The sequence below is a fragment of the Sceloporus occidentalis genome, unplaced genomic scaffold (assembly GCF_023333645.1).
Source record: "Sceloporus occidentalis isolate IW3139 unplaced genomic scaffold, rSceOcc1.0.p SCAF_86, whole genome shotgun sequence".
In the NCBI taxonomy this organism is placed as follows: Eukaryota; Metazoa; Chordata; class Lepidosauria; order Squamata; family Phrynosomatidae; genus Sceloporus; species Sceloporus occidentalis.
The window spans coordinates 1,145,352-1,159,344 of record NW_028317066.1 but is presented as its reverse complement, the minus strand read 5'-3'; the positions used below and the strand labels follow the sequence as shown (position 1 = coordinate 1,159,344).

The following is a 13,993-nucleotide window of genomic DNA, read 5'->3' as shown; positions in this document are numbered from 1 at the left end:
TAATCCCCCCCCCCCCCCACTCTAATAAGGCATGGAGTATCTGTTGAGTAGGGGAGCTGAAGTAAATCTATGCTAGGTCCAGGGAGCTTTGTTTGGTGCAGAGGGAGGAAGGGGATGCCCACCTCTGCATTGGGCCAAAGGAGGCATATGTCACCTGCGTATGTCTCCAGCAGGATGCTGTTGTTTGTGTCTTTGAGTGCTGCAGGGTTTCTTGCCAAGTAAATCCTAATCCTGATCCCTTTTCTCAGGACCTTCATCTCGGCCTCCTTGGACACGGCTTTGGGCCTCTCTTGCTGGGCGTGACCAAGTCCAGGACCACCAGGACCCCTGCCCACCTGATGGCCGAAACAGAGGCCAAGCGGAGGGAGTCGGGCTCCAACAGAAAGAGGCTCCTGAGGTACAACAGCTCTTTGGTAAGCTGCCATCCTTACTATTAGTTTCATCTATGTCTGGTCCGGCTCATGAAAGCAAGCGGAGAACATACTGTCCCAGTTTGGCAGAAAGAGTCCTGGGTAATCCTCTGTCACCTCATTTTTTCAGGGGCTTAGAAAATGTCCTATTTCTCTCTCCTCCTCCCACTTTCCCCATTCTCCTCAGGTCAGTTCAGTTGCTGAAAAATTTGTTCCAAGTTCAAAAGAGTGTTCATCCCTTCCACTCAAAAGAGGGGAGAAGGGAGGAGAGGAGGAAGCAGGGTCTTGCCCTTGCCAGGAGACGGAGGCAAAAGCAAACTGCGGTACCCTTCCTCGCTTGTGTGATGTTTATCATACAACTTTGGCCATCTTGACCACCTTCTGGTGTTGCTTAGCCACATGTGTCTTGCTTTCCTCATCTGTGAAATGCTGGGGGATATGGGAGAATATGTCTAGGCCTAAACTGAGGGTGGGCCCAGTGGCTCTCAGACCCAGAGCACTCCCCAGAACTGTTTTTAACAATGAAATATACCTCTCAAATTAGGTGACATATGGCTAAATGCTCTATAATTCATTGGTGACTAAATGTATTATACATGTTGGGATACTCAGTATCCTAATCAATCAATAATATTCCAGAAATGGCCTAAATTATATTCTTTATTATATTGTATATTATATTGATAGGATTCGAGACAAACTGGATCTCAAAGGCTGCAGCTTTTTTCTGGCTTGCAGAATTTAAAGTTTATTTCCTGGACTGAATTCTAAAGTGATCAAATAATATTTGCAATGCACCATGTGCTTTCCTCCCCTTTTGTTTAGTCACTCTCTGGATGAGGGCTATTTTCTGTTGCAGGTGACCTTTGCGGATGTGGCGGTATATTTCACCGAAGAGGAATGGAAAATGTTGACGAAGAAGCAGAAACTTATGTACAGTAATGTGATGATGGAGAATTACGAGAATGTGGCCTCTGTGGGTAAGGAACCTGAATCCATTGCCCTTCCTGTTAAGACTGAGGGCCCTTTCATAATTTACTGTCAGAGCGCTATGATTCTGCTTTAGAATGATATAATCAAAGAGTTGAAACAGACCACAAGGACCATCCGTTTCAGTCTTCTGCCATGCAGGAATAGACATTCAAAGCACCCCCCCAAGAGATGGCCATCCAACTTCTGTTTAAAGACCTCCAAAGAAAGAGACTCCACCAAACTCTGAGGGAGTAAATTCCACTGTTGAAGAGCCCTTACTCTCAGGAAGTTCCTCCTAAAGGTTAAGTGGAATCTCTTGTCCCTGTGGCTTGCATCCATTGTTCCATGTCCTTTCCTCTGGAGTAGCAGAAAGCAAGCCTGCTCCATCCTGAATATGACATCTCTTCAAATATTTGAACAGGGCTGTCATATCCACTCTTAACCTTCTCTTCTCCAAGCTAAACATGCCCAGCTCCCTAAGTCGTTCCTCAGAGAACATGGTTTCCAGACCATTCACCATTTTGGTTTCCCTCCTCTGGACATGCTCCAGCTTCTCAACATCTGTTTCAATTGTCGTCCCAGAACTGGACACAGGATTATTGCAAGTGAGCCTTGACCAAAACAAAATAGAGTGGCACAATTACTTCCCTTGATCTTGACACTATACTCCTATTGATACAGCCTAGGATCACTTTGGCCTTTTTAGCTGCTGCATCACACTGTTGACACATGTTCAACTTGTGCTGTACTACAATTCCTAGTTCCATTTCAAACGTAATTTAATTGTCATAACAACTTCCTGTGGAATCTTGGAATTTCTAGTTTTAGTGAGGAACTATTGTCTCCACTTTGTAAGGTTTCTAAATATCCAATCCTAAACTGCCAATTCTGGAATGTTGTGGGACGCAAGCGCTATGCTTTTAGGGGAGTTTGGTACTTAGCTCAATAGAAAGAAATAGTTTTACTGGGGCAATAGTGACCTCTGGACTCAGCCAATCTATAGCAGTTCCTGAATCAAACAGATCTTCAGTGGGATTTGAAATAGGTTTTTGTGTTTTATTTAGGGGGAAAGCAAAACACACAGACACATACATATAAGTGTTCACGCACACACACAAGAACTAGGTAACAAAGGTGGAGTGGTGAAAACATGTAAGGCTTTGATAATGGTGATATGTTATCTATCCAGATCTTTATTCCAATTGCTGAGGATTTGAAATAAGGAGAGATCAGTAGTTCCCATGACAATTGGGGTTGGTGAGTGCATTGAGGTGTTTAGCCATGAAAACAAACAGAGTGTCTATCTGTAACTGGACTGACACCGAAGAACAGCAAGTCGGGGCTGATATTTATACTGAAATTGGTTTCTGCTTGGGAGCAGAAACTGTGGGTTCAGAAAGGTTTATATCACTTTAGAATATTTCCTTTGTGGGGGAAGAATGGTGTGAAACGAACTGAATGCAATGGGTGTTTGATGCAAATACCTCAGACAAAAGGCATTAGCTCACCGGCTCTCAGATTCTTGTTGGCTCTGAATTTTGATCGCGTTCACAAGCCAATGTACACTACAATCTGAGGGTGATGCACCCAGATACAGCTCAAAAATCATAGCAGAGTACGGACGCAAATATCCAGATATAGGCATTGGCAATGCAATGACGACTTTTCACACTTAAAAATAAGTCACAAACACAGTCGATTTCATCGAAATCCTTGGAGCTTCTCTATCTTGAGTTGCAAAATAATACAAATATTTGCAAGCTCTCCTCTCCGACTTCCATCAACTTCACCATCTCTTGCTCACACAACTCTGATCCAATCCACTCCAATCCTCATGTGAGCTGCATACTGTATTGGTTGTGAGTCCTCTCCTGGTGCCAAACAGCATGAAGCATCCTCTGCCGTTAGCTTGCATCATGCCTTGGGCTCTGACTCAGCATTCAGTGGCCGTCTCACAGGATATGATGCCACCTGTCAATCAAAGTATTTTTGCACATGTTTAATTGAATATTTCTTTTCAACAGTCCTTTGACTATCTTCTTCCACTGATTCCCTCAAGGCAGTTCCCATATGGTCTCTTCTTTGCTAGCTCCTAGGAGTAATAATGCAACTGTTCAATGGATTTAGGGGCATAAGTATCAGGGTCATGATTAGGTTACTCACAGCAACTTTATTAATTTAATCTCTAAGAAGGAAGGATTAATGAGGGCTAAATCATGTGGTAACACCCTCCTCTGTTAAGTCTGATTTTCAGTCTCATCTGTAATTGTCGTTCTTTACAGAAAAACATTTGAGTCATGAGAGAGTCCACACAGGAAAGAAGTCACATAAATGCCACCATTGTGGGAAAAATTTTGCTTACAAGTCAATCCTAGTCATGCATCAGAGAGTCCACACAGGAGAGAAGCCATACAAATGCCAGCGTTGTGGGAAATGTTTTTCTCAGAAGTCAAGCCTAGTGACACATCAGAGAGTCCACACAGGAAAGAAGCCATACAAATGCCAGCATTGTGGGAAAAGTTTCTCTCAGAAGTCAAGCCTAGTGACACATCAGAGAGTCCACACAGGAAAGAAGCCATACAAATGCCAGCGTTGTGGGAAATGTTTTTCTCGGAAGTCAATCCTAATGATACATCAGAGAATCCACACAGGAGAGAAGCCATACAAATGCCAGCGTTGTGGGAAATGTTTTTCTTGTAAGTCACACGTAGTGTCACATCAGAGACTCCACACAGGAGAGAAGCCATACAAATGCCAGCATTGTGGGAAAAGTTTCTCTCAGAAGTCAAGCCTAGTGACACATCAGAGAGTCCACACAGGAGAGAAGCCATACAAATGCCAGCGTTGTGGGAAATGTTTTTCTCAGAAGTCAATCCTAATGATACATCAGAGAGTCCACACAGGAGAGAAGCCATACAAATGCCAGCGTTGTGGGAAATGTTTTTCTCGGAAGTCAATCCTAATGATACATCAGAGAGTCCACACAGGAGAGAAGCCATACAAATGCCAGCATTGTGGGAAAAGTTTCTCTCAGAAGTCAAGCCTAGTGACACATCAGAGAGTCCACACAGGAAAGAAGCCATACAAATGCCAGCATTGTGGGAAAAGTTTCTCTCAGAAGTCAAGCCTAGTGACACATCAGAGAGTCCACACAGGGAAGAAGCCATACAAATGCCAGCATTGTGGAAAATGTTTTTCCTCGAAGTTGCACCTAGTGACACATCAGAGAGTCCACACAGGAGAGAAACCATACAAATGCCAGCGTTGTGGGAAATGTTTTTCTCGGAAGTCAATCCTAATGATACATCAGAGAGTCCACACAGGAGAGAAGCCATACAAATGCCAGCATTGTGGTAAATGTTTTTCTTCAGAGTCAGACCTAGTGAAACATCAGAGAGTCCACACAGGAGAGAAGCCATACAAATGCCAGCATTGTGGTAAATGTTTTTCTTCAGAGTCAGACCTAGTGAAACATCAGAGAGTCCACACAGGAGAGAAGCCATACAAATGCCAGCGTTGTGGGAAATGTTTTCCTTGGAAGTCATACCTAGTGAGACATCAGAGAGTCCACACAGGAGAGAAGCCATAAAGATGCCAGCACTGTAGGAAATGTTTTCCTCAGAAGTCACACCTAGTGGCGCATCAGAGAGTCCAAAGAGGAGAGAAGCCACACAAATCCTAACATTATATTTGTCAATAACGAATACAACAAATATATTTTCAATCCAGCAGTGCAAAGAAAAGGCCCTTGTGATCTTATTTGTAAAATTTGTCTGTCAATCTGTCTCTATGTTTTCAAGTTGGATTATGTTACGTTTAGGTTTTAATTGCCAATAGTATAGATAATTGCTTTGGGTTGTCAATTTCGCTGGGGATTGTGGGTTGTGGTATAGGTTAGGTAGATGGGAGGTTGGGATTTGTTGCAGCTGGTTAGAATAGTTATGGGAATTATAGCTTTTGCAATGTGTGGGATTTTGGCTTAAGAAAGTTGGAGGCCGGCATTAAGAGAAAGGGCTAGTTTCTGGGAATGGCAAAAGGGGGCCTTGTTACCTGTGGGGCAGAGACTGTGGGAATTGGAGGTGGGGGCTAGGTTTGGAAGAGGGTCATGTTTTTGGTTTTAGGGGTTTTAATGTATTGTTTGGATTGGAGTGGTCAGTTCTGGCTTAATCACTGAATTTCTATGTGTTCTCAATAAAGTTCTTTACTGTTTCAACACACTGGACTTTGATGCACAGAATTTCTGAATTTGCCCAAAACTGACCCTTTCTTCTCTCCTCAGTTCTCATCTCCATTCCCAGCCATAAGAACAGCACAGACACACAGACACAAACATACAGGATACACAGAGAGAGCTATATTTCCAAAGCAGAGCCTTCCTTTCCTGCCTTTCCCTCCTGAGTCCAGCTCTGCACCTTGGGCTCCATTGCGGTCTCCTCAAAGGAAGAAAGGAGGGAAGGAAGGGGAGGCCACTGAACCCCGGCGCATACCTTCCTTTGCCACAAAGGCCGCCAGCGGAATAAGCAGCAGCATCTAGGACCTGGCAATCCCTGCACATGCTGAGGAGGGGCCTTTGGGACTATATGCGCCTGCACAGTCTCAGCCCCAGAAGCTATTGCTGCCCTCACAGTCTGTTCTGAGGGAGGGAGAGAAGTGGGGAGAGCCCTTGTTCATTCAGAGGAATGGCTGGAGGGGAGAAGCCCCTCTTCTCCCCACAAAGAAAGGCAGGGGTCCTGCAAGGCCTCCTATCCCTCTTTCCTTCCCTGCCCCCTCCTTGGGGGATTCCTTGGGTCCAGGGTACTAGGGGAGTTGTTATGATAAATGAAGGCTGGTGGGACTCTTGGAGAGAGGCATGGCTATGGAGGGGAGGGGGATCCAAAGGTAAAAAGGTCTTTGAGGAGCCCCCTCCCTCGTGGAAAGTGGGGCCGAGGAGAGACCCTCTCTTCTGATGCTTCATTTGGGGAAGAGTTTTGTGCCAAATAGAAAGCATCGCACAGGATAGGATTCAATGGAATTTTTCTTTGGGGAGGGGAGTTTTCTCTGGAGTCCTGAGGGAGGGGGCTCTGGGGGGGTGGAGAGAAGAGCCAAAATCCTCTTGGCCAAAGCCAAGAGGAGGGAGACGGAGGGACCTCAAAACTCTGGCAATCCCTTGTCAACCTGGGAAATAGGCTTAGAGGCCCACAGGATCCAGATTGGGCACCCCCTCACATACTTCACAACAACCCTGCAGAGGAGGACCAACAGAGAGACCCACAACCCCAGAACACCCCCCCCCCCCCCAGTTCTGGGAGCATACTGAAAGGGCTTTTGACCCCCTTGAAGAGATGTTGTTATTATTATTATTATTATTATTCTACTTTTTCCTAAATGGAATCAAAGAGGATTACAGTAATAAAATAACATACAATTTAAGAAATACAATTAAAATTCCAAACCCCCAACCCTTCTCCCAATTATAAAAACATTAATCAACCTTTAAAAATCCTATTAAACAGCAAGAAAATTACAAACTTTCATAACACAATACAGTAAAAAAGTTTTATTCGGGCAAGAAACGGGTTATTTTCTGAAGGAGAGGTGGGAGGGCAGGAACGATATACATCAATAGCAATTTCCATCACACTAACGATGGCAAGGGTAAGGGTCAGGAGGAGGGGGAGGCAAGTCAATAGATCTAATCTAGTCTGGAAAGAGGTCCGTCTTAATAGCCTTCCTAAAGGCTTCCAAGGTGTTAATAGGACGGATCTCATCCGGAGGTCGTTCCAGAGTGAACCAACACCTTGTATCTTGTCCAGAAACTAATGGGCATCCAGTGGAGGGATTTAAGAACCGGTGTAATGTGGGCAGTTCTAGAAGAGCCCGTAACCAACCTGGCTGCCATATTCTGTACCAATTGAAGTTTCTGAACTTGGCACAAGGATAGCTCCATGTAGAGTGCATTAGAGAAGTTGAGCCGTGAGGTGACCAGCGCATGTACTACTGTTTCAAGGTCTCCCTGCTCCCCGCCCCATGTCTCCGAATGATCTCACCCAGCAGCTACATGTAAATGTTGAATAGCATTGGGGACAGAATCATGCTTTGAGGGACGCCCGACTTGAGCTCCCTCTTGGACGAAGAACTGTCCCCAAGTGACAGGAATCTGCCTGAGAGGTAGGACCTCAACCATTGGAAAGCCGTGCCCCAATTCCCAACTCTCCCATATGTTCCAGAAGGATACTGTGGTCAATGGTATTGAAGGCCACTGAGAGGCCTTCAATAGCACCAGAAGGGTCAGACTTCCCCTTTTCAAAGAGCTGTCGATGCTCAGACGGAGGTCATCGACTAAGTCGACCATGGCTGTCTCAGCTCTGTAACCCATCCTAAATCCAGTTTGAAATGGATGTAGAAAAATCCATTCCTTCCAAGACTGCTTGGAGTTGAATGTCGACTTCCCTCTCAATTGCCTTGCCTAAGAACATTAAGATTCAAACTGGCCTGTAATTGTTTCTGTCCAGACGGTCAAGGGGAAGGCTTTTTGTAGAAGTGGTTTAACCACCGCCTCTTTGAAGCAAGATGGAAGACAGCCTTCCCTGAAAGATGCATTAGTTATATGTTTAGCAGCATCTTGATGGTATCTCCCCCTGGACAGCCAGCCAAGACGCACAAGGATCAAGAGAGCAAGTCCTCTTTTTCATACTCCCAAGGAGCTTCTCCACATCCTCTGTACTAATGACTCAAATTGATCCAGAATAACAGTATAGGTGGAGGCTCTGGATACCTCTTCTGTCACTTCTGTCGTAAGGCCAGCATCCAAATCGGCTCTCATCTGAGAGATTTTGTCTGCGAAGTAGTTATTAAAAGCATCACAACAGGCTTTTGTAGGTTCTAATAAAGAGTTCAGGGTTCTGGAAGCTATATATTAAATGGGACAGTGTTGAAAGATATGTAGTTTGGCAAATGGCTGATATAACCCAAGAAAAAGGTTTAGTTCACAGAGACTGGAAGAATCTTAAAGTAAAAGTTGAAAGAATAGATATGTATATGCAGAACATGTTCACGTTTATAAACTTCACTGTCAAACATACTGGTGGCGACCAGATGACAGACAAGCGTTGGTGGGACCCCAAAAGCCATCAACCAACTGGAAAAGTAGATTCAACAGAGGGAAAAAGACCAAAGATTGTGATGAACTATCTAGAGAACGGGATGATTTTGATAAGGGACACTTTCCGGTCTACAGAAGAAGATGTAAAGATTGCTCAATGCACTCAAGGAATGTGGTCCAGTGAAACAGGAGGAAGCAAAGACTTTTTACTAGATGAGGTGTTAAGTCCACAGCCGGTAAAAAGAAACACGCGGTCAGTTACAAGGACTGATCCAGAGAAGACTCCTAAAAAGGACAAGGATATAATTGAGTTGATAGACTGGAAAACCAATATATTGTTGTTTGCCATTAGTATAATGGAAGGTGAAATATTTTCAAAACCATACTGGGAACGGGGCAAAGTAGTTGGAGATAATGCTCCATCAATAAGAGAAAAGGGTTAAAAGATTAAATATGTTTGATAAAAACATTTAAATGGAACATATAAAGATCTAAAGTTGGGAAAAAAGGTTATTTAAGTATTATTAAAATATTAAAATAATAATAATAATAATAATATGTTTTATTTATAGACCGCTATTCCGCGATGATCATAGCGGTGTACAGTAAAATCGTTAATACAATAAAAATACAGTTAAAGGAGGGAGAAGTCTCATCCTTCAGGCAGTCCAAGATGTTGCTGGTCTGCCTGCTGGCTCCCTCTGAGGCCGAGATGACAGTTGAGGAGGGAGGGGCCTCTTCCTTCAGGCAGTCCCTGAGGTTGCTGGTCTGCCTGCTGGCTCCCTCTGAGGCCGAGATGACAGTTGAGGAGGGAGGGGCCTCTTCCTTCAGACAGTCCCTGATGTTGCTGGGTCTGCCTGCTGGCTCCCTCTGAGGCCGAGATGACAGTTGAGGAGGGAGGGGCCTCTTCCTTCAGGCAGTCCCTGATGTTGCTGGGTCTGCCTGATGGCTCCCTCTGAGGCCGAGATGACAGTTGAGGAGGGAGGGGCCTCTTCCTTCAGACAGTCCCTGATGTTGCTGGGTCTGCCTGCTGGCTCCCTCTGAGGCCGAGGTGACAGTTGAGGAGGGAGGGGCCTCTTCCTTCAGGCAGTCCCCGATGTTGCTGGGTCTGCCTGCTGGCTCCCTCTGAGGCCGAGATGACAGTTGAGGAGGGAGGGGCCTCTTCCTTCAGGCAGTCCAAGATGTTGCTGGTCTGCCTGATGGCTCCCTCTGAGGCCGAGATGACAGTTGAGGAGGGAGGGGCCTCTTCCTTCAGGCAGTCCCTGATGTTGCTGGGTCTGCCTGATGGCTCCCTCTGAGGCCGAGATGACAGTTTAGGAGGGAGGGGCCTCTTCCTTCAGACAGTCCCTGATGTTGCTGGGTCTGCCTGATGGCTCCCTCTGAGGCCGAGGTGACAGTTGAGGAGGGAGGGGCCTCTTCCTTCAGGCAGTCCCTGATGTTGCTGGGTCTGCCTGATGGCTCCCTCTGAGGCCGAGATGACATTTGAGGAGGGAGGGGCCTCTTCCTTCAGGCAGTCCAAGATGTTGCTGGTCTGCCTGATGGCTCCCTCTGAGGCCGAGATGACAGTTGAGGAGGGAGGGGCCTCTTCCTTCAGGCAGTCCCTGATGTTGCTGGGTCTGCCTGATGGCTCCCTCTGAGGCCGAGATGACAGTTGAGGAGGGAGGGGCCTCTTCCTTCAGGCAGTCCAAGATGTTGCTGGTCTGCCTGATGGCTCCCTCTGAGGCCGAGATGACAGTTGAGGAGGGAGGGGCCTCTTCCTTCAGGCAGTCCCCGATGTTGCTGGTCTGCCTGATGGCTCCCTCTGAGGCCGAGATGACAGTTGAGGAGGGAGGGGCCTCTTCCTTCAGGCAGTCCCCGATGTTGCTGGTCTGCCTGATGGCTCCCTCTGAGGCCGAGATGACAGTTGAGGAGGGAGGGGCCTCTTCCTTCAGGCAGTCCCTGATGTTGCTGGTCTGCCTGATGGCTCCCTCTGAGGCCGAGATGACAGTTGAGGAGGGAGGGGCCTCTTCCTTCAGGCAGTCCTCGATGTTGCTGGTCTGCCTGATCACTCCCTCAAAAAAAAAACCAACAAAAACCTCAAAAAACCCAACAAGTGATAAGGGATATGGTTATAATATGCTAAACTTAGAAGAAAATGATGGTAAGTTGTTATAACAGGTAGAACTGATATTAGACATATGTTTAAAAGGGGAACATACAGGAAAATCCCAAAGATATTTAAGTTGGAAATGGTTACTGATAAAACAAGTATATGAAGTATATCACATGTGTCACCTGATGTGTGTATAATGTTATATATAATGGGTAAGTATAATTGATAACTGGGAGTTCCTTGGACCATAGAACGGTTTGGTTCTGTGTCTCAGTGAACCTATTAAAGGGGGGAGGCGTGTGACGGACTGACTTCCAAACCAGCCAATCAGAAGCCAGAGACTCTAAGCCAATCAGGTGCTGGCTGAGGAGTTTGAAGATTCCGCTTGGCAGTTGGGTGGAGTCAGTTAGGGTTTGCAATCCTGAGGGATGAAGCGGGAGTTCAGTGGGAGATAGTGATAGAGAGGATGGGAACAGTAGAGTCCAAGAGAGGACTGGGTTCCCATAGTTCCTGAGGGATGGTTACTTAAGGAACTGCTTTGTCCAGAGAGGGACAGGATTAGTTCTGGAGAGTCTAGAGAAGAGAGACTCAGTGGAACCAGACTCAGGAAGAGGGCTTTGGCTTACATCATTTCTTGAGTGACAGTATAGCCTGCGTGGCGGAGTTATTATTCTTATTATTACTATAGAGTTAAAACCAGACCTGTATATAAATAACAAAAGAAGACATAGTAACAACTCCATGTCAAAGATACCTTTGCCTGTTCTGTTTTAAAAATAAACTTATATTCTTGTTTAACCAGCCGCTCGGTCTGTGTTTTACAATCCATCCACACGACTGTCCTTCAAACACCCAAAGAGGTGTCAGGTCAAAATAGAGGAGAGGATTGTGAATCGTTACATCATCTATGAGAGATTTAAATCTGGTTCTAGGTCTTTTTAGTTTGGCTGCTGCGGCTCCCTCGCGGAGCAAACAACAGCGCCGGCAGACCTCCGCAAAGCGGCGGTCTGTAAAGCACCAAAGTCTCATTTAGTCTTCATATCAGTTCGTTAGGTTTATTCTTCAAAGACAATAAAATTGGATTGTGATCCAATAGGATTTTTGGTAAGGTTTCTCCTGCTTCCACCATTGTGCTAATAGTTGGGGAAGTCAGGAACATATCTATTCTCCACCAGGATTGATGGGTGTTTGAAAAGAACGTGAATCCCTTAGACAGACCATACTTCATTCTCCAGTATCTTCTAACATGAAGGCTTCTTTTAATTCAAAGAAAGATTCCGGCAATTTCCCTTTCTTATATAAGTATATTTTGTTGTCTGCTTTTTTATCTATCTGCGGGCATATCACCCCACCCCAATCTCACATCATTAAGGTCCTATAGCAAATATGGTCTGGCATTTGTTTTTTCCGTTTTCCAAAAAACAGGCCTTTATTTCCTAAGGGTACATAAACTCCCACCATTAGGATCCTTTGGTCTTGTAAAGTAACTTCTACACCAACCAAGTATCCATTGGGGTCTGAGAATACCTCTTTAGATTCTCATTTATCCTTTACATAAATCACTACACCTTTTTTCCTCTTTTTTGAGGCTGCTATGTATTCTTTCCCCAATTTGTCATTTTCCAACAATCTTATATCCTCTTTCTTTATATGGGTTTCCTGAAGGCAAATGACATCAACTCTCTGTTTCCCTCAATAATGAAAAAGTTTACCTTGTTTTTTGGGCTGTTAATTCCTTTAACATTCGATGATAGGAGGTCCGTCTTTTTCCGTTTCATCTTCATATTCTCCATCTATATCGTCCTCTCTTGTGTTTGGATCTGGTTTCCTAAGCAATTCTCCTTCTTCTGTTTCTTCTTCTAAGCTCTCTTCCTCCTTATCCTCTTATCCTTTTCTGGGGTTGTTTCTTTCTTCTTTCTGACTGTCTCCGTTATTAAGTTCTTTTTCATTCTCATGTAGAAAATGTCTTGCTTTTTGTACCAAGTTGATTTGGTATCTTTTTTGCTTGAATTAAAAGATAGACCCTGAGTTAGTTCCCATTTGTAGTAGATTCCATTGCTGCGCAAAATCTTAGTCAGTGGTCCATATTCCTTCCTCTTCTTTAACAGTTTCCCAGAGATATATTTAAACAATAAAATTTCATTTTCTTCCATTTTGAATCTTGTATGAAAGTGTTGTTGTAGAATTGCTTCTTTCATTTGAGTCCTAACAAAATAAATCACGATATCTCTGGGCAGTCTCTTCTGTTTTGCAACCCAGGAGCTTACTCTAAACATCTTGTCCACCTCAAGGAGAAAAGTTTCATTATCTAGGTCCATAAATTCAGCCAAGGCTGGTATTATCCTTTTATATAGATCTTCGTCCTTCTGTTCGGGAAGACCTCTTATTCTAAGACATCTCTCCCTAAATCTTTGCTCTAATTTAATTCTTTCTGCTGTATCTTCAGTATGTTCTTTTGTTAATCTCTCTATCTCTTTTCCCAATTTTTAATATTCTTCCTCCAGGAATGTCACTCTTTCCCTGGTTTGTGTTAATTCTGATGTTATCTTTTCCAGAGAGTATTTATGTTAAGCAACGGGGTGGACATTAAACCAACAGAATCCCCAGACTTTCCCTAGTCTTTAAGCTGAGGCAAATACATTTGATGTGGTCCATCTTATGGATAGGTATCCTGGCCAAAGCAAGATTGTCTTCGTGGACCAAAGCGATGTCCCCTTACCTGCTCACTGATGGAGAACCCGGTTGGTAAGGCCTGGTCCCAGGTGGCTGAGCTATCATCACCCAGCCAGGTCTCCATGAAACAAGCCAGGTCAGCCTCTTCATCCAGTAGGAGATCCTGGACTATCTGCATTGTATTTTTCATTGACCTGGCATTACACAACAGCAGGGATAGGTTCTGTGGTTGTTTTGGTATGCTCTCCAGCCCTTTTGGGATAGCAGGGTGAATGGAAGGGGAGAGAGATATTTGTCAGGATCCTAATTGCAGCCCCTCTTGCAACACAAAAGACAGTACTTTGAAAAAGGAACAGCTTTTATTGAAGAAGATACATGCAATAGAAATGACTTTTTGGTCAGGAATGAAAGTAAGTATAAACATATCACTTTTATAACCATATCAATTAACCTCACCCCATTAACCAATAAAGCCAATTAATTGGATAGCCCTTTCCTGTGCAGTGTCCTCCCATCCGGGATTCTGGCAGCATTTCTAAAAACAATTAAGCTCTCATGTGCCTTCTCTCAACCACTGCACCTGTGGCCTTGGACCACAGAACTCAGCGACTTAACATTATAGCTTAACTATATATATATATATATATATATATTGAAACCCCATCAATCCCAATCTAATATGATACCATATGAAAATATAATAAGCATAAACCCATAACAACATAATACAATTTAAAAATACCAATAACCCTCTATGTTCCCCCT

The 13,993-nt window shown here is 44.5% G+C and overlaps 1 protein-coding gene across 1 annotated transcript; it reads left to right on the top strand.

The window, feature by feature from the left end:
- Window positions 1-1,304: 1,304 nt before the first annotated feature.
- Window positions 1,305-5,122, top strand: LOC149284972 (uncharacterized). Its single transcript, XM_089495957.1, has 2 exons — window positions 1,305-1,390; window positions 3,665-5,122. Exons 1-2 carry the CDS (start codon window positions 1,318-1,320, stop codon window positions 4,969-4,971), a joined length of 1,380 nt encoding a protein of 459 aa, XP_089352083.1. The 5' UTR covers window positions 1,305-1,317; the 3' UTR covers window positions 4,972-5,122.
- The last annotated feature ends 8,871 nt before the right edge of the window (window positions 5,123-13,993 follow it).

Coding starts and splice junctions, on each gene's coding strand:
- LOC149284972 (XM_089495957.1), top strand. CDS start 1,318: ATGTTGACGAAGAAGCAGAAACTTATGTACAGTAATGTGATGATGGAG. Junction 1,391..3,664: donor CGAGAATGTGGCCTCTGTGG/GTAAGGAACCTG, acceptor CGTTCTTTACAG/AAAAACATTTGAGTCATGAG.